General features: G+C 34.8%; 1 protein-coding gene across 5 annotated transcripts in view; it reads right to left on the bottom strand.

The window, feature by feature from the left end:
* PLOD2 (procollagen-lysine,2-oxoglutarate 5-dioxygenase 2) overlaps window positions 1-19,199 on the bottom strand; it is a 100,670-nt gene that overhangs the window by 55,646 nt on the left and 25,825 nt on the right. For all 5 annotated transcript variants that reach the window (XM_064586699.1, XM_064586718.1, XM_064586714.1 and 2 more), the window contains exon 2: window positions 765-856. In XM_064586699.1, the coding sequence (XP_064442769.1) occupies window positions 765-856 (92 nt within the window). The remainder of the gene's footprint in view (window positions 1-764; window positions 857-19,199) is intronic.

The raw sequence follows: 19,199 nt of genomic DNA, 5'->3' as shown, positions 1-19,199 counted from the left end.
GTTTGTTTGTTTTCCTACTTGGGATACCTCCCCATACACCTCTTATTTGTGTAAAAGACTTGGCTGACAGTTCCTCATTTCTATTAAATAAATAAATAAATAAATAAATAAATAAATAAATAAATAAATAAATAAATAAATAAATAAGGCAGGCCTTTAACACTCAGTTTACTAATTCTACCAAGTCCCCAGGTTTCCTCTGATCATTTATCAATGAGATATTCCCCTGGAGGTCAGTCTTCTAAAAAACCTTTTTATACTTTTATAATGTTCCCAAATTCCTCTAAAACAAATAACAGGAAGAGCAACTCTCAATACTGGGACAGAAAAGGTATTCCCCTCACTGCCATGTTTCCAATTCTCTGTAAGCGAAGAAACAGACTATGACAGACAAACCCATTACAGAAAAAATTCTTCAAAGTAAGTGAAAAACATTACTGTCAAATCTGTTATGTTGTGCTTTTTATGACCCTTCAAAAGAAGCATATATATAAACATATTTTTCTGTTGTTTTATGGAATGTGTTTATACAAAGCATTAGCAAATATGAAGAAATTATTGTCTAAGTGGCAGAGTATTAATAAGGTCAAAATGTACCCTTAAAACAATCAATTGTATATACAAACTCAGTAACTATGTAACCAAATTTCAACTCCCTTGTGTGGGTTGCGAACTGTGGTGGTGGTATTGTTGTTATTGTTATTAAAAAAATGTACTTTAGTCACATATTCTAACACCTCCATGAATTAAAAGATATACTGTACCTTCACAGTATAATTGAAGTATTTGGCAGACTGCATAAATCGATGGAATCCATCACTTTCTTTTGTTGCTACCGTTATGACTAATAATTTATCTGCAAAGACAGAGGGACTAGCATAAGATGGTTTACCAAGAGGTTAAATGTTCCCACTTTCCACTCTCACTAAACCCACCCGCCTACCTCCTGTTAATTTTTGTAATGAAGTCTTAAAATCCATAGCAACATTTACATCACCATCAGTGCATCATTTTTTTAACAAATAAAGGAACCAAAATCAGCACTGCTCTAGTAAATACACAGCTTTAGTTGCCATTTTATAATGGATGATTATTTTCTATCCAACATAAAACCACTTCTCAGTAGGAGGAGGTAGATTTAAGGAATCATTTTAAAATATCCATAAAAGCTATTAAGAGGAAACCGTATCAGAAAAAGGCACGTTGGAAAATGCATAGAGGAAACAAGTACATTAGTAGATATCAAAAGTGCTGGGACACTTCTTTCAACCATAGGACATAGAAGGACCCATGGACAAAGAAAGCAGAAGTTAACATCATTTCAACATTCTAGGCACTGAGCTGTATTGTTTGATCCTCACTTGCCCTTTACCAATAACAAAAAATCCATAAATTCATAAATGTCTGCTAAGCAATAGGCAATTATTAGAAATAGCATTAGTGCATTACAGAATTTAATTAGAAATAATTTAATATAAATCAATTTTCCATGAAATTTTTTAAATAAATAAAACAATAACATATATAGATGCAATACACATGAAGAAATAACAGATTCAAACATTCATTAGTCAACCAAAAAAAGGAAAACATTTCCATAGAGATAAATATCAACATTCTTAGTTTTTTTTTTCTGGAAAAAGGTATATTTCATATAATTTTCACCATTATGAGAAATAAATAGTCAAAGAAAAATAAGTTATTTTCATAAAGTTGTCAGGCCCCAAATCAATATATTTTAAGAGTACTTTTTCAATTAACTATTCTTTTTTTAAAAAAAAATTTCATTTGTAAAGTTTAAACAAGGCTTAACTGATTGAGAAAATGTGACATATTACCATTCACAATAAATTTTGAAAGAGAATACCAGATTTTTATAAATATTTTATACATAAATCATAAAAATTATCTACAAGCTTAGATTCTGATTAGATGGATTTTGACACTATTTTCGGTATAAAATTAACAACAAGGATTTTAACATCCTTAATAGGAAAAGTAATGTTGGCCAGACCACTAAGTAGACAGAAACGTCACCTAACCCAATGACTCAGAAGGCAAAATTAAAAATGTGTAATCTGACTATGTCTGGCAGTCTTATGCCAAATAAGGATTCCTGTTGTTTTACTATTGTTGCTAATTACAAAAACAAAACAAAACAAAATAGTGAATTAGTAACTTTGTTAAAGGTATGTTTAATAGCATTATGTATAAGTATCTGTTTCCTCTTACCTGCTATTCAATATCATTACTATGATGAGAAATAAATCTTACTCAATTGGGGGCAATAAAAGAAGAAAGTGTTGACATGTACTGCTCATAAGTTTCACCAACCAATTCAAGAGTCTAACTTGGTCACCATTTATGAAGTATCCTTGTCAAAACTTTAACCTAAATTTGATACATACTTGATTTCACAACTGACCTAACGAATCAGTGGCAAAAGGGAAAAAGAATGGAAGGGAAACTGATGTAGTATATTAACAGAATTAAGAGATAATTCAACCAAATGTAAATCATGGAGTTTAGTTGGATCCTGATTTGAAAAACTAACTGCAGAAAGGTATTTTTGAGAAAATTAGGGAAATTTGAACACTAATTGGATATTTGTTGATATAGGAAACTGTTAATTTTTTATTGTGCTAATGGCATTGATTTTTTAAAGAGTCCTTATAATTTAGAGACACATATTTAAGTATTTACCCAATGAAATAATATACAGTATTTACAGTTTCTTTTAAAATTGTCTGAGGTTGAGAGGAGGCAATGAAGGAGGAAGATAAAAGATTAAACAAGACTGGCCATATGTGATGACTGTTAAAACTGGATTCCTTTTCTATATGTTTGGAAATTCCTACAATTAAAAGAGAGTTGAACTTTATGCACAATCCCTAACCTTCCAATCAGAAAAATTACAGAAAAATATTCAATATAAAACTTTAAATAGTCTAAATAAGTAAAAAGAAGGATGAAATAGCAGAAATATTCTAACCAAAAAAAAAAAAATTGTAATTTAAACAACTACTATTAGTACTTCACTCAATCCACCCACCACAACCAAAATGATAATGTGAGATGACAGAGGAAGGAAATGGGCTTGAATAAGAGGCACGCATCAACCATTACCAAAACCGATCTATAATGGTGTCAAAAGGTAAATGGAAGCTTAACTGTGACCAAATGTAACCTCTATTGCCACTGTCTGGCCCTATTATAAAATAGATTAATACAGTTTGCATGAGGAAGAAACATGTAACACATCTATAAAGTGTGGTAGATTAGAACCACCACTTATCAATGAAAATTCACACCATAGCAAAAAACAAACAAAAACTTCTGTAATCATCTTTACAATCCCCCCAAATGCCTATCATTATAGTAAGATTTAATAAATACTTAAGCGGCTAAATATATACCTCTCTATAAAATTCAGATGAATATCAGAATTTCTCAAAAAGGAAGAAGTCAATTTATCTAGAAAGGCCAAAAATATGCTATATTCTCTCTTATTAATGCAGTTCTGAGGGCAGGAGAAACGCATTGTTAAAGAGGCATTCTTCTTTCTCCAAACAGTTGTTGCTATAAGAGCAAAATTATCAATATTTAGTACTGACCTAATTTTCCTTTTCAAAAGCAAACCATGGGTTCAAAATAGAAAGTTTTGTGTAATATACCATCTCCAAATGCTAAAGCAGCACACAAAATTCATCTGAAATTCATTGTCTTAATGACAGTCATCACATTAAGTAACTCAGCAATAGCCCAGCTACCTTTGATCCTACTACGGGAAGGATAAATTTATCTTTCCAAGAAACTTTCTCCACACAAAGTCAAACCAGTCCTCAATTTTAAATTTGCAGATATCAAGAAAAATAATTCTAAAACAGGAACTATAAGTATGCTATTCTCACTCTGCAACTAACTCATTTTATGACCAGATATGTCCTTTATCTATAAAGATCTGTGACTCTCAACTTTCTACTGAAGGAACATATCATATCTTCTTAGTAATGGTTAGCATAGTGCAGGGGCTAGAAACTTTCACTGTACAAGGCCAAAAAGCAAGTATCTTAGGCTTTATGGACCACATATAATCTCTGTCATGATTCTTTATATTTTTTTAAACACTTAAAAAAAATTTTTTTTAATTATTAATTTTCTGGCTGTCTTTACAAAAACAGTGGGTCAGATTTGGCCTAAGAGTCATAGTTTGCCACTGGGGTTGGCCAAATGAATCTGAAGACAAATACGTGCGTTCAAATCCCAGCTCTACCATTTATTTGTTAGAAATTAGTCAGCTGTGTGTGTCTCCATTTATGTCTCAACTATAATATGTGCAATAATAGCACCTGCCTGATAGGTTTGCTGTGAGAATTAAATTAGTTAATATATGCAAAGTGGCTGACATACTGTAAAGTCTACATATATCTACATAGATAGTATCTTCTTATTTCTACTCAACAAATGCATGGATAAGGTAGGCTATTGTTGTGCAAATCTCAGCAGGTTATAATTCCATCTCTTTCTCTATGAGAGTTACATACTCAAGAATCTGACATCTCTCCCAACTCTCAAGATTTTATGATGCTAGATTGATACACACACACACAAACCCAACCTATGTAAAAACAATTCAGGTTGAAGCTATTTAATCAAAGAATTTAGCAAGAAAATGCAGATATGTCTTCTCAAATGTTTACATTTCTCTCCATCTCCAAGCAAGCTATAACACTAACTCCAGTTATGGTCATGACTAGCCCAGGCTTCTGCAATAGTCTCCTAAACCCACTTAACCCACTCCAACTCTACAAAGCAGCCAGAGTGATGTTGTTCCACTGCTAAACACCCTTAAATGGCTTTCCATTGCTCTTGGGATGGTGCCCAAGGTCTATCACCTAAATGTGGTCCTTGACAGTGGCCCTCTCCACTGTCACCCATTACCACTCCCTCCTGTCTTCTCTCTGCTCCAACTGCCCTGGCTTTTTTTTGACTCTCCAACAACACCTGCTCCTTCCCACCCAAAGAGAAGAGCATATACAACATCATTATCTAATTCCCCTCCTGACCTCTTGATGGAGTCACTGCCTATTGAAATTTCAGATTCTTTTTTTAAAATTTTATTTTATTATGTTAATCACCATACATTACATCATTAGTTTTTGATGTAGTGTTCCATGATTCATTGTTTGCGTATAACACCCAGTGCTCCATTCAGTACGTGCCCTCTTTAATACCCATCACCAGGCTAACCCATCCCCCCACCCTCCTCCCCTCTAGAACCCTCAGTTTCTCAGAGTCCATAGTCTTTCATGGTTTGTCTCCCCTCCGATTTTCCCCCCTTCATTCTTCCCTTCCTACTACAGTAGAAATTTCAGATTCTTACAATAGGCTATTTCCTTAGGGAGACTGTCCCTGACTACCTCTCTTTCAGGGCACTTACCACAAATTGTATATTAATATTCACAATTATTATTTAAGATTAAAGTCTCTCCCCCTCAGCTAAACTATAAATGTCTTACAGGATGTCTTTTTCTCAACACTATACCTCTAAGGTATATCAATGTCTAGCATATAGTAGGTTCTTAATAAACATTGGTTGAATGAATAGATTCAAGGATAAGTAATGCTATGCTTCATGTGAATGTGTATATAAAATAATTTGTTCTCAACAAAATCCCTATGTCATTAGCTTTATTATCTCCAATTCACAGATGAAGAAAGTAAGGTTTAAATAAGTTAAACAATTTTACGAAAGTCACCCAACATGTTACTAGCAAAGCCAGGAATAGAACTTCAGTTATTTCTCAAAGTCCATTTCTTTCCAACATTTCATGTGGACTTACTTGCTAGTGAGAAGTTAAGAGACTAGACGCAAACTGAGTTTTACTACATGTGTAGAAAAGAGAGAACATAGCAAGCTGAAACTTCTAGCCTTAGAAAGACCTGCGTGCAAGGTTGGTCCTTGGCTGCCATCTGGACAGTTGGATTTGGGGAGGGTTCCCACCATTCCCAGTAAGAATGGCTCACTGGGCCTAAAATGTAGAAACAATGTACTTAATGCTGAACAGCTGCTTTCCTTCTAGGAGCTTGGAATTTTGATACAGAGCTTGCCTATATGACCAGCCCCCACTAAAAACCCTGGGCACTGAGTCTCTAATGAGTTTTCCTAATAAATAACATTTCACATGTGTTGTCACAGTTAGTTGCTAGGGGAATTAAGCAAATCTTGTGTGACTCCACTGGGAAAGGACTGTGGGAAGCTGCATCTGATTTCCCTGGATTGGCTCATGTGCCTTTTTCCTTTGCTGATTTTGCTTAATATCCTTTCACTATAATAAATCACAACAATAAGTATGATTTATATGCTAAATCCTCTTAGCCCTCCTAATGAATGGTTGACTCTGGGGTTGGATGACCTTGAGGATGCCAGACCCAACATGCTTCTAGTTACAAGCAGCAAGTCTTCATCTGAAAAAGATATTCTGGGCCTAATTAGGTTATGTGTCTGATAAAGGGCTAGGTATTAGGTTCAGGGCTCAAAGGTCATGCTAGAGAGCTATAGAAAAGACTCCCAACAGACATTAGAGAAGTATTTGGTACATAAGGCAATCATACTCTGTTCCTCTGCTGAGAGTTATTTTATTTTATTTTATTTTATTTTATTTTTGATTTTATTTTATTTTATTTTATTTCTTTAAAAGATTTGTTTATTTGACATAGAGAGAGAGAACACAAGTGGGGGAGAGGGGGCATGGAGAGGCAGAGGAAGAGGGAGAAGCAGGCTCCTCACTGACTGAGCAGGGAGCCAGATTAGGGGCTTGGATTCCAGGACCCTGGGATCATGACCTGAGCAGAAGGAAGATGCTTAACCCACTGAGCCACCAGGCGCCCCAAGAGTCATTTTATGTTAATGTAAATTGTGACCTCATGCATAATGTAGCAAAGTCTATTTCTTTTAGAGAGGAGGAAACCAAGACCTAAAGAAAAAAAAACACTTGTCCAGGATCTTGCAACTCAGTGGTAACCAATCTAGGACTGGAACTCAAGATTCTCAATTACTAAAAACATGGTTTTCCAGGTCCTATTGAATAATTTTGTTGCTTTCTTAAGTACTGAATCATCCAAACACTATGACAATTAAACCAAAGCCACAACGCGTAGGTAGCAAGAAAACAAATTGTATTTTGTAGAATTGTTGAAAAAAATTCAAAACAAAGATTCCTCAAGAACAATTAATGCCAAAAACTTCAACAAAGAAAAAACCTAAAAAGGATATGACAAAGAGACATCAAAGGATTCCTTACGATTTTTGTAGGAAAGGGAGGAGAAAAGGGAACACTTAAAAAAAAAAAAAAGTAAACTTTCAACCACTAATGCTACATAGGGAACAGCTTCACACATTAGCATTCAGATGGATACCTGAGCTTCCACACCCCACTCTGGACAATGCACAGATATACAGCAAATCAGGAGATGTGCCGTGAGGTAGTAGGGGGAAGGTAGTATGTAGGGTGACCAATCACCCCAGTCTGCCTAGGACTAAGGAGGTTCTCAGAGCACAGGGATTTCAGTTTTAAAACCTGGAAAGTCCTGGATCACCTGGGTGGCTCAGTCGGTTAAGCATCTGCCTTTGGCTCAAGTCATGATTCCAGGGTTCTGGGAATCGAGCCCCATGTCTGGCTTTCTGCTCAGCAGGGAGCCTGCTTCTCCCTCTGCCTGCCACTCACCCTGCTTGTGCTCTCTCTATCTGCCAAATAAATAAAATCTTAAAAACAATAACAAAACAAAAAAAAAACACCACACAATTAAAAAAAAAAAATCAACTTGGAAAATCCTGAGCAAATCAGGACAATTTGATCCCTGTAGCAGTATATGCAGTGGGATTAGAGAAAGTGAATATTGCCAGTTATGTATAAAAGACTGAATGACAAATGGTCCAGGAGCCAAATGGTAGGAGAGCATTAAGTTAAGGATAAACACTTCTAGAACCAGCAGTTCAACCAACACCAGATATCAAGTGAAGCAGGACCAGATTAAGACCGCCAGAGGCCTTAGCACCTAAAAGGTCAAAGTGGACAGAGACCACCTTTCTCCCTCATAAGTATTTCAAACCATAATATGCATTTTAAACTTTTTTTCAAATAAAAAATTGTACATACACTAAAATTAGTATCACCTTTTTAAAAAAGGTTTTCTAATTTTCTTTTTGGGGGCCCATGTTTCCTGATGGTATATACCCATGTTTAGTTTATTAGGTAACCTAGTAGTGAATGAAAGACAAATTTCAAGACACAGTCAAAAGAGTTATTTAATATTATGCCCAAGAATTCCTAGCAGGTAGTTGATTTCACAGGACTATGAAAGCTTAAAGGCATTTAAGAATAGCATTCAAACAGATAATTATATTGCAAAAAACATCAAATTTAGTGTATGTAGTCAGTAAAACTTGAATAATTATTAGGATAACACTGGAATTTTAAAATGAGGTGAAATTTTTAATATCAAAAATCATGGGCCCCTCTATAACCATATTAATCATAGCAACCATTGAGGAATTTATGAAAAACCTTGACATAAATACATCTTTAATAAATTTAAATAAATTTATATTTAAATAAATGTATATTCACCTAATCACAGAAGTATTCACATACTTTAGAAAAACATTAATATGAACAATATAATCTATTCAAACTGTGTTAAAAAAAAAAAAAAAGAACAAACTTTATTCAGAACTCCAGTGCAATAACTCTCTTTGGTAATACCCCACCATCCTTCACAATAACTATTCATGACCTAAATTTTAAGAACTCAACCTAAAGGTGATAGACAAGAAGAAAATTAAAGGAGACCCGCTCCTCTACATCCATCCCCATCCCCTTCCAGAAACACGGAGATAAAAATGCAAGGACCTGATTGCAGCCAAAAACTATACACTGAGTTCCAACAAATTGTTTCTGGAGTTTAGAAGGGGAAACTAAAGTTTAAACACCGTGAATGATCATAGTAAGGGGGACTTCGATCAGGGTAAGTAAGACATGACTTAAAAAAATGAAAGAATAAAAAGTGCCGTAAGGGCTCTACCCGAATATAAACTCAAAAATGAGCCAATATGTGAGAAAGCTGGCCAAAACAAACAAAAAAGCTATCTTGACAAGAGAGGTGATGATCCCTGTGTAATCAGTGCAGCCTATGCATGGAAAATTATGAGATGTTTGGCATGCTACACTGAGGAAAATTTTGACAAACATGAAGTTTGACCAGCATGGTTAGAAGTCTGGCAATTATTTCATATATTGAATAGTTGAGGGATTGAGAATTTTTCTACTTGAAAAAAAGACTCAACACCTCCCTACCTCATCACACTTGAGAAGAAAAAAATAGATTTCCTCTATCTTATTTTGAAGAAGATAACTGGCTGGGGAAGAACTAATGGAGAGAAGGCAGATCTTGTATCAGTATTGTCTTAGTCCATTCAGGCTGCTCTAATAAAACCACCATAGACCCTGTAGCCTAAAAACAACAGAAATTCATTCTTCACAGTTCTAGAGGCTAAAAGTCCAAGATTACCCCACCAGCATGGTGACAGCCCTCTTCCTGGTTTACAGCCAGTACCTTCTCCCTGTGTCTTTACATGGTGAAAGGGGCCAAGGTCTCTTTAGAGCCTTTTTTATAAGAGTACTAACCATATTCATGAGGTCTCTACCCTCGTGACTTAAGCACCTCCAAAAGACCCCACCCTCTAATACCATCACCTTTGGGAGGTAAGTTTTTGACATACGAATATGGGGCAGGAGGGACACAAACATTCAGACCATAGCAAATACAAAGTATGATTAAAAGCATCCAGGATGAATGGACTGTCTTAGAAAAGCAGTGTTTCCTATCTTTATAAACATTAATACAAAGAGGATAGGTCCATTTTCCAGGATTTATGACTTGGAGGGCACACTTGATAGATTCAAAATATGAAATTTATACCTCGGTAATATTAATGTCAAAAGGAAAAGGCGTTGCCCCCTAACAGACAGAACAGATTTTAATCTGTAGAATTCCAAGGGTTCAAAGGTTACAGCAACCTCCAAAGTAGAAAGATGTACCGATAATGAGAACCTCCATTGAGTGGGCTGGGGTAACCCATCTGCAAGCCAAATGCTTTAGCAGAGACTCTAAATTGCCTGCCAAAAATCTGGTCCCAAGGTTATGTAGTTTGTTCAAACAAATTTGATTTATTGCTGTTTATTCCATATTTTACATAAGCACTAAAAATATTTCCCAGACTCATAAGCAAAGGTCATCAACAGTAAAGTTAACAACGAGTACAAAACAGCAGAGGCTGAGATAACATATTCCTGCTAATTCAACTACAAATGAAGAGTTCCCCTTGCGCAGAGGCCAACTTGAGATGGACTTGTGGCCAAGCAAGCCACGCTCTGAGAGAAAGTTTTAAGGATGAAGTGTCTGAACCAAAATGGCCTTACTCCTCCATAATGGAAAAAGAAAAATCATTATGAAGTCTGTCTAACCTAAAGGAATAAAAATAAATGCATCTGGGTTGCAAAATTAAAAGCACACCTGATAAAGTGCAGAGTAGCTGAAATGGAAACAAGAAAAAAGTCGTAACTTTCATTCCTCATCTTCAAATATAAACATTTGCTTCTTCTAGTCCACATTGCCATGAACACATATAAATACATTTTTTCGAAGAGGGTATTTTCCATTGTATCCATCTTGCACAAAATGAGTACATTTAATCTGAACAGCAGTCCATCCCCACTCTGTCTGCAAAGTTTTATGGCATCTATTTTGGCAGCTCAGAATCCTCCCCCAACAACTTGCTAGTTCTCCACATTGTTCAACAAATTGAACTTGCCATGTAAGAGATTACTAGAAAATTGAATCTGTATTTTTGATCTTTGGGGAACATAAAATTAAATGTAGATGATTTGATTTCTACAACTATGGATACCTTCTTCTATGGAATTACTGTAAGACGCCAAAAAAAAAAAAAAACGAGTTTTATTATTTAATTTGTGTAGTAAACTGTCATAAACTTTCATCTTTATGTAAGAGAAATGCCCTATTTTTTGGAAAGTATGTCCCAGAAAATGTAAGAAATATTCTAGCATTCACTGGGCCAAGTTAGAGATTTAAAAAATATGTTTATGTATACAGATGACTGATTTTTCCTTCCTCAGCCACTCAAATTAGTAATTTAATTTTTTGGACTAGGTGATAAAGTAGGAAGTGATATTCCTTCGCAGATCTTTCTCCCAGATCTCTAGCTTTCTCCCAGGAGATACCAGTAATGTTGTTCTTATGGATGCTTCAAAAGATGTCAATATATATCCTACACTCCAATTTTGCGTATTTTAAATTTTTTATTATTCAATTTATTTAAATATTTTTTAAAAAGCAAAAAAAAGTTCACCCATTTTTCCTTCCCTCCCCCAATCTCTGACCTTTGGCAACCACCAATCTGTTCTCTGTATCTATGAGTTTGTTTTATGTATATTTTAGATTCCACATACAAAAGTGATCATATGATATTTGTCTATCTCTGACTTATTTCACAAATGGCAAGATTCATTCTTTTTTATGGCTGAGTATATATGTATATATGTACTGCATTTCTTTACCCATTTAGCCATCGATGGACACTTAGGTTATTTTCAGATCTCAGTATTGTAAATAATGCTACAATGGACATGGGGGTGCATATGTAACTTTGGAATTAGTGTTTTCATCTTCAAATACCCAGAAATGGAATTGCTGGCGTATACAGTATTTATATTTTTAATTTTTTGAGGTATCTCCATCCTGCTTTCCACAGTGGCTGGACCAATATATTCCCACCAAGAGTGCACAAGGGTTCCCCTTTTGTCCACATCCTTACCAATACTTGTAATTTATCTTTTTGACAACAGCCATTCTAACAAGTGTGTGGTGATCTCATTGCGGTTTTGATCTGCTTTTCCCTGATGATTAATCATGTTGAGCATCTTTTCATGTGTCTGTCGGCCATCTGTATTTCTTCTTTGGAAGATGTCTATTCAGACATTCTGCCCAACTTTTTAATCAAATTATTTTGTTGTTATTGTTGTTGTTGTTGTTGTTGTTATTGAGGTGTATGAGTTTATATATATTTTGAATATAACCCCCTTATCAGAAGCATGGTTTGCAAATATTTTTTTTTCCCATTCAGTAGATTGCCTTTTCATTTTTTTGATGGTTTCCTTTGCTGTGAAGAAGCTTTTTGGTTTGATGTAGTACAACACGTTTATTGTTTATGGTGTTTTTCTTTTTCTTTTTGGTTTTGTGTATTTTATTGTTGCTTTTGATGCGTTTGCTTTTGGGGCCAGATTCAAAAAATAATTTCCGAGACCAATGTTAGGGAGTTTATCACCTGTATTTTCTTCTAGGAGTTCTATAGCTCAGGTCTTATATTCAAGTGTTTAATCCATTTTGAGTCAACTTTTGTATATAGTATAAGATAGTAGTCCAGTTTCTTTCTTTTGCATGTGGCTGCCCAGTTTTCCCAACACAACTGATTGAAGAGACTGTCCTTTCGTCATTGCATATTCTTGGCTCCTTTATGATAAACTAATTGACCACACATGAGTTTATTTCTGGGTTTTCTATTCTGTTCCACTGATCTATGTGTCTGTTTTCATGTCAATATTATACTATTTTAATTACTATAGCATTGTAATACAGTTTGAAATCATGAAGCGTGATACATCCAGCCTTGTTCTTCTTTCTCAGATTTGCTTTGGCTATTCAGGGTCTTTTATGGTTCCATACAAATTCTAGGATTGTTTGTTCTATTTCTGTGAAAACTGCCTTTGGAATTTTTATGAAGATTGCATTAAATTTGCAGACTGCTGTGAGTACTATGGACATTTTAGCAATATTAACTCTTCCAGTTCATGAGCATAGAATATCTTTCCATTATTTATGTGTTCTTCAATTTCTTTCATTGTCTTATGGTTTACAATGTATAGGTCTTTCACTTCCTTAGTTAAATTTATTTCTAGGTATTTTTATTATTTTTTATGCAACTGCAAGTGGGACTGTTTTCTTAATTTCTCTGATAGTTCATTAGTATATAGAAACACAATAGAATTTTGCATACTGACTCTATGTCTACAACTTCACTAATTCATTTATTAGTTTCAACAATTTTTTTGATGAAATTTTGATTTTCTATATATAATATACCATGTCATTAACAGTGACAGTTTTACTTCTTCCTTTCCAATCTGAATGCCTTTTATTTCTTTTTCCTGCCAATTTATCTAACTAGAACTTCCAATACTATGTTGAACAAAAGTGGCAAGAGTGGGCATCCCTGTTTTACTCCAGATCTTCAAGTTTTCAGCTTTTTACCACTACTTTAGCCTTTATTATCTTGCCACACGTTCCCTCTATACCCACTTTGTTGTGGGCTTTTATCATAAATGGATGTTGAATTTTTTCAAATGCTTTTTCTGCCTCTATTGAGATGATCATATGATTATTATCCTTCATTTTGTTAATGTGGTATATCACATTGATTGATTGGTGGATATTGAACCATCCTTGCATCCCTGGAATAAATCCCACTTGATCATGGTGTATGATCCTAATAGTTCAATTATTGCTGAATTCAATGTGCTAATATTCTGTTGATTTTTGCATCTATGTTCATTGGGGATATTGGCCTGTAATTTTCTTTTCCAGAAAGACATCCTTGCATCCAGGCATCCTTGCCTGGTTTTACTATCACAGTAACTCTGGGCCTCTTACAATGAATTTGGAAGAGTTCTTTCCTCTTCTATTTTTTGGAAGAGAATGAGAAGGACTGATATTAATTCTTCTTTGAATGTTTGGTAGAATTCACCAGGGAAGCCTGGTCTTGGACCTGGATTTGATCTCCTTATTAGTAATCAGTCTATTCAGATTTTCTATTTCTTCATGATTCAGGGGTGGTAGGCTATATGTTTCTAAGAGTTTATCCATTTTCCCAATTTATTAACAAATAATTATTCATAGTAGTATTTATGGTCCTTTATATTTCTGTGATGTGGGGACACCTGGTAGCTCAGTTGGAAGAGCATGTGACTCTTGATCTTGGGATCATGAGTTTGAGCCCCACACCAGGTGTAGAGATTACTTAAAATATTACTTAAAATTACTTAAAATAAAATATATATATTTCTCTGTGATATCAGTTGTAACTTTTATTTCATTTCTGATTTTATTTGAGCCCTCATTTTTACTTTTTTCTTTTCTTTCTTTTTTTTTTTTTTTTGTGAATCTAGCTAATGGTTTGTTAATTGTATCTTTTCAGAGAACCAGCTCTTAGTTTCACTGGCTTTTTTATTATCTTTTTAGTCTCTATTTCAATTATTTCTACTCTAATCTTTGTCGCTTCTTTCCTTCTACTAACTTTAGGCTTCATTTGTTCTTCTTTTTCTAGTTCCTTGAGATATAAAATTGGTTGTCTGAGACTTTTTTTGTTTCTTGAGGTAGACATTTATTGCTATGAACTTCCTTCTTAGAACAGCTTTTGCTGCATCTCATGAATTTTGGTATATTACATTTCCATTTTCATTTGCCTCAAGGTATTTTTCTTATTTCTCTTTTGATTTCTTCTTTGATCCATTGGTTGTTTAGTAGTATGTTGTTTAATCCCCACAGACTTGTGAATTCTCCAGTTTTCTTCAAGTAATTAATTTCTGGATTTATACCACTGCAGTCAAAAAAGATGCTTGATACTATTTCAATTCTCTTAAATTTATTAAAACTTGTTTTGTGGCCTAGCATATGATCTATCTTGGAAAATTTTCCATGTGTTACTGAGAAGAATGTATATTCTGTTGCTTTTAAGTGGAATGTTAACTGTTAAGTCTATCTGATCTAATGTATCATTTAAGGTTGGTGCTTTCTTACTGATTTTCCGTTTGGATGATCTATCCATTGATGTAAGTGGGATACTAAACTCACCTAGTGTTAATTATTGCTGTCTATTTCTCCCTTTAGATCTGTTAATATTTGCTTTATATATTTATTTATGTATGTTGGGTGCATAAATATTTACAAATGTTATTTCTTTTTCTTGGAGAGCCCTTTAACATTATGTAATGTCCTTCTTTGTCTCTCACTACAGTCTTTGTTTCAAAGTCCATTTTGTCTGATATAAATATAGCTACTCCAGCTCTCCTTACATTCCTTGCATAGAATATTTTTTCCGTCCCTTCATTTCCAGTGTGTCCTTACATCTAAAGTAAGTTTCTCATAGGCACCATATAAATGAGTCTTTTTTAATCCATTCTGCCATTCCGTGTCTTTTGATTGGAAAATTTAGTTCATTGACATTTAATGTAATTATTGATAAGTATGTGTTTATTGTCATTTTGTTAACAGTTTTTTGGCTATTTTGTAGTTCAAAAAATTTTTTGCATCTCTTTTTAAGATCTACATATCTTTGATATATTTTCAAATGTAATCCAGCTACACTGTACCCCATCATATAGATAAACTACAATTTAATTAAGTACTATGCTAGTGACAGGTATTCACATTGTTTCCAATCCAATGCTATACTAAAAAAAAAAAAAAATCTGTAATGGGTAATGATTTATATAAGTATTTCTTACATATAAGATTGTATCTTTAGAATAAATCCAAAGTAGAACTTCTGGGTCAAATATTTTCCTCCCATTTACTATTTATCTTTTAACTTTATTTTGATTGTATGATTTTTGCCAGGCAGAATTTCTTTCTTTTTTTTTTTTTTTATCAGCCATTAACTCTTATGTCTTCCAGGTTTTAGAAAGACCTTCTACCTTCTACAGCTATACAACAACCCTTCCATATTTTCTTCTAGTACTTTTATAGTTTCATTTTTTCACATTTCTTTCTTTTCTCGTATAGCTGATATTGAATAAATGAAGTGATGAACCTGCTGAAGATTTTCTCTTATATTATTCGAAACAAGGAAGTCGTTAGATTCCATTCTGAATTACCAGAATTTGTGATGAATTAACACAATAATGCTTTATGAAAAATATTACTTATTTCAACCATGACAGGATAGTGACCTATGATTATTAAAGACAGAATAAACCAAAAGGTAGTTTATATGTCTCAAAGTATGCAAATCCCCAAAACCTAAAAATAACAGGAAGATGACTTTTCATAAAGGTTTTTTTCTAAGTAAAATTGGCTTTCTAACACTATTTTGATTGGATATAAAGCTCTATATAGAAGATTCTCTATATAGAAGGTTCTCTATGTGCCCCCATCTGCCACACTGACAAAAATTTACCTAAGGTGTAATTACCTCTGTCCCAATCAGTTCCCTGTTGTCTAAGGGCCTGTTTCCTCCCTTCTTATTTCTTCTCTCAATTTTGAATAGCAACTTACTTAAATTCTGAACCAAGTCATATTTTAAGATACATACATGGATGATTCTCTCTGACAAGTCATTGTTAGACAAGCCCGGCCTGTGTCTGATTAACCTCACAACCTTAAGACAGCCATCCTCCCAGTATGGCCTCAGTCACACCAGTCATGGTGCATCAGAACCCCTGCACTACACTACAATCTAGGCAAATTCCATGAGGTGGGGATGGTGTGGTGTGGGTAAGCATGCATTTCAACATGGGGCTTAGAATGCCTGAAGGACAGCAGTACAGAAATTCTATACAATCGAACTTCTATCTTATTTCATGCAAAATATAAAACCCTGAACATGTTCACTTTTCTGTTTTGTGCCCATGGTAATATGTATGGTAAGTCAGTTATAGCAGGGGGCCAAAAGTCTTTCTGAACATGTGCTATATTCTCCCAGTTATTGAAGCACTGTTTTATTCAAATTCAAAATTAGGGGGGAAAAGTAAAAAAGATTGATATCATATAGCAAACACATATATATGATTAAAATAAGTCCTCATAAACAGAAAGCTATGAAAGTATTTGATTTCAATCCATTATCATTCAGGCAATGAAGAGACAGAAAGATGTATAATGTACAAATCACCTGTCTTCAAGTAAAATATTTAATTTGACATGTAACACAGAGTAGACACTGTTGACCTTAATAATTTATGTGATAACCAGCCCCTCCAAACACTATCCCTGAGGCTGTGTAACTTTGTTCCAGGAGCTCACACCAACCTATTCTCAGTCCTCAGGTTCTTTCAATTCCAAGCTCCTCTGCAGAGATGTATTCCTTTCCTAATAACTGGGTTTCTCGGCCTTCTTCCATCAGTGGTCAGAACTCTATCATGACATCATTTCAATAGGTGACCAGAATCTGGTTTTGTACCCTCTTCCTTAATTTTAGTTCCTGTCAAAAATTTCCAGTCTTAGAGCTGGTATCTCAAATGCTCACCACCCAGAAAAGGACATACGCATTGCCTTAATCTTTGCATGGCTTACCATTCTCAAGATCTGCCTGACGCTAACATTCATAACTTCCAAGTTCCCTGCTAACCATCTTTGTCCAAAATTTACTCAACAAGAAAATCTTTGACAGATTTCTATTCCCTTGACTACCCTTTATCTTGTAGACATACTTCCCAGTTTCTGATACATTTCAGAGAAATGCTTTTGTTTATTCATTCTTGGAACATTCTACCTCTGGACCTCCTATACCCAGTTTAGTTTCCTTCTACCCCTGGGGATCACTGAACCCTGAAGATCCAACTGGATCCTTAATCCAGACACTCCCAATCTGATCAATCACGCCAATGTCCTTGTCCAGTGGTTCTCAAATATTAGCATGCATTAGAAATACCCAAAGGCTTATTAAAACAAAAATTTCTAGACCATGCCCCCAGAATTTTTGATTTGGTATGTCTTGGGAAAAGCTCAGGAATAACTTCTGAGCACTAGGTTTCAGCACAGGAGATGGTGATGATGCTGAAAAGCTATGCCAATGAATATACATACTACAACATCTCCAATTATAGATTATAGCCCAATAAGGAGGTTAAACAATGAAGGAAGAAATCAAAAGTAGTTGGGATATTCCCACATAAGAAAAAATTTTAGGTGGGCCTCAAAGATGGGATAAGACTGCCATCATAGAGTTTACATGCATGTGGAAGACAAAAACCAAACAAAATATTTTCATTCAACTTACAGGGCTAAAAAAGAAGGGGGGTAGAATAGGGAGTCTTGAATATGTTACAGTTTTGAATAGCATAACCAAATTTCACTGAGAGGGTAACATGAAGCATAGGAAGTGAGCTAGCTAGGCAGACACCTCAGGAAAAGCTTTCCAGTAAAAGGAAGCAAAGAATACAAAGAATCTGACTAAGCTGGGTCCAGTCCTCATATGTCTTTGAGGGAGTGAGGAGAGGATGCTACAGGCACCAGAGTGGGCAGAACAGACTAAGCAAGAGAGAAAATGAGATGAGTTCAAAAGTCAGAATAAATAGATTGTGCAGGGCCTAGTAGGTCATTGTAAAGATTTGCCTTTTGCTCCAAATGCACTAGGAAGCTATTAGAGGATTTTGAGTGATGGGATGACATAACAGTTGCTAAATACTACTATTAGTACTACTACTACTACTACAACTACTACTACTACTACTAGCAGTGTCTACCATGTAGATACTATTAACTAATTTAATCTAAGTACTACAGTATGATATAATGATTTGTCAGAAATATATATTTGGTCATTCCAATGACCAAAACAAATTTCTCAGATATAATTTGGTCTTCATCCATAGTTCCTAAAAATGCCTCAGAGCCATAAAGGTGAAAATGGGTGTCTTGTTATTAATGAAGGTGACTTTTGGACCTCACCCAAATGTGGGGGTTGGTTGTCAGGAGGACCAACCATGTGATTAGAGGGTTGGAACTTCAGTCAATACCTCCTGACCTCTGGGGAGGGGAGAGGGGCTGGAGGTTGAATCAGACAATGCAATCATGACAATGCAATGAAGCTTCCATAAAAATCCAAGAGAACTGGGTTCAAAGAGCCTCTGGGTTGGTAAACACATCGAGATTAAGGGAGAATGGCACATCTGGAGAGGGCATGGAAGTTCTGCGTCCTCTCCCCATACCCTGTCTTATGTATCTCCTCCATCTGGATGTTGATATGTATACTTTACTATGTCCTCTAATAAACTAGTATAAGTATGTTAGTGTTTCCCTGAATTCTGTGAGTCACTCTGGCAAATTAAAAGAACCTAAGGAGG

Source organism: Mirounga angustirostris, unplaced genomic scaffold (assembly GCF_029215605.1).
Source record: "Mirounga angustirostris isolate CCGP_5_RB_7025 unplaced genomic scaffold, mMirAng1.0.hap1 SCAF_1, whole genome shotgun sequence".
NCBI lineage: Eukaryota > Metazoa > Chordata > Mammalia > Carnivora > Phocidae > Mirounga > Mirounga angustirostris.
This window is presented reverse-complemented; position numbering and strand designations above follow the sequence as displayed.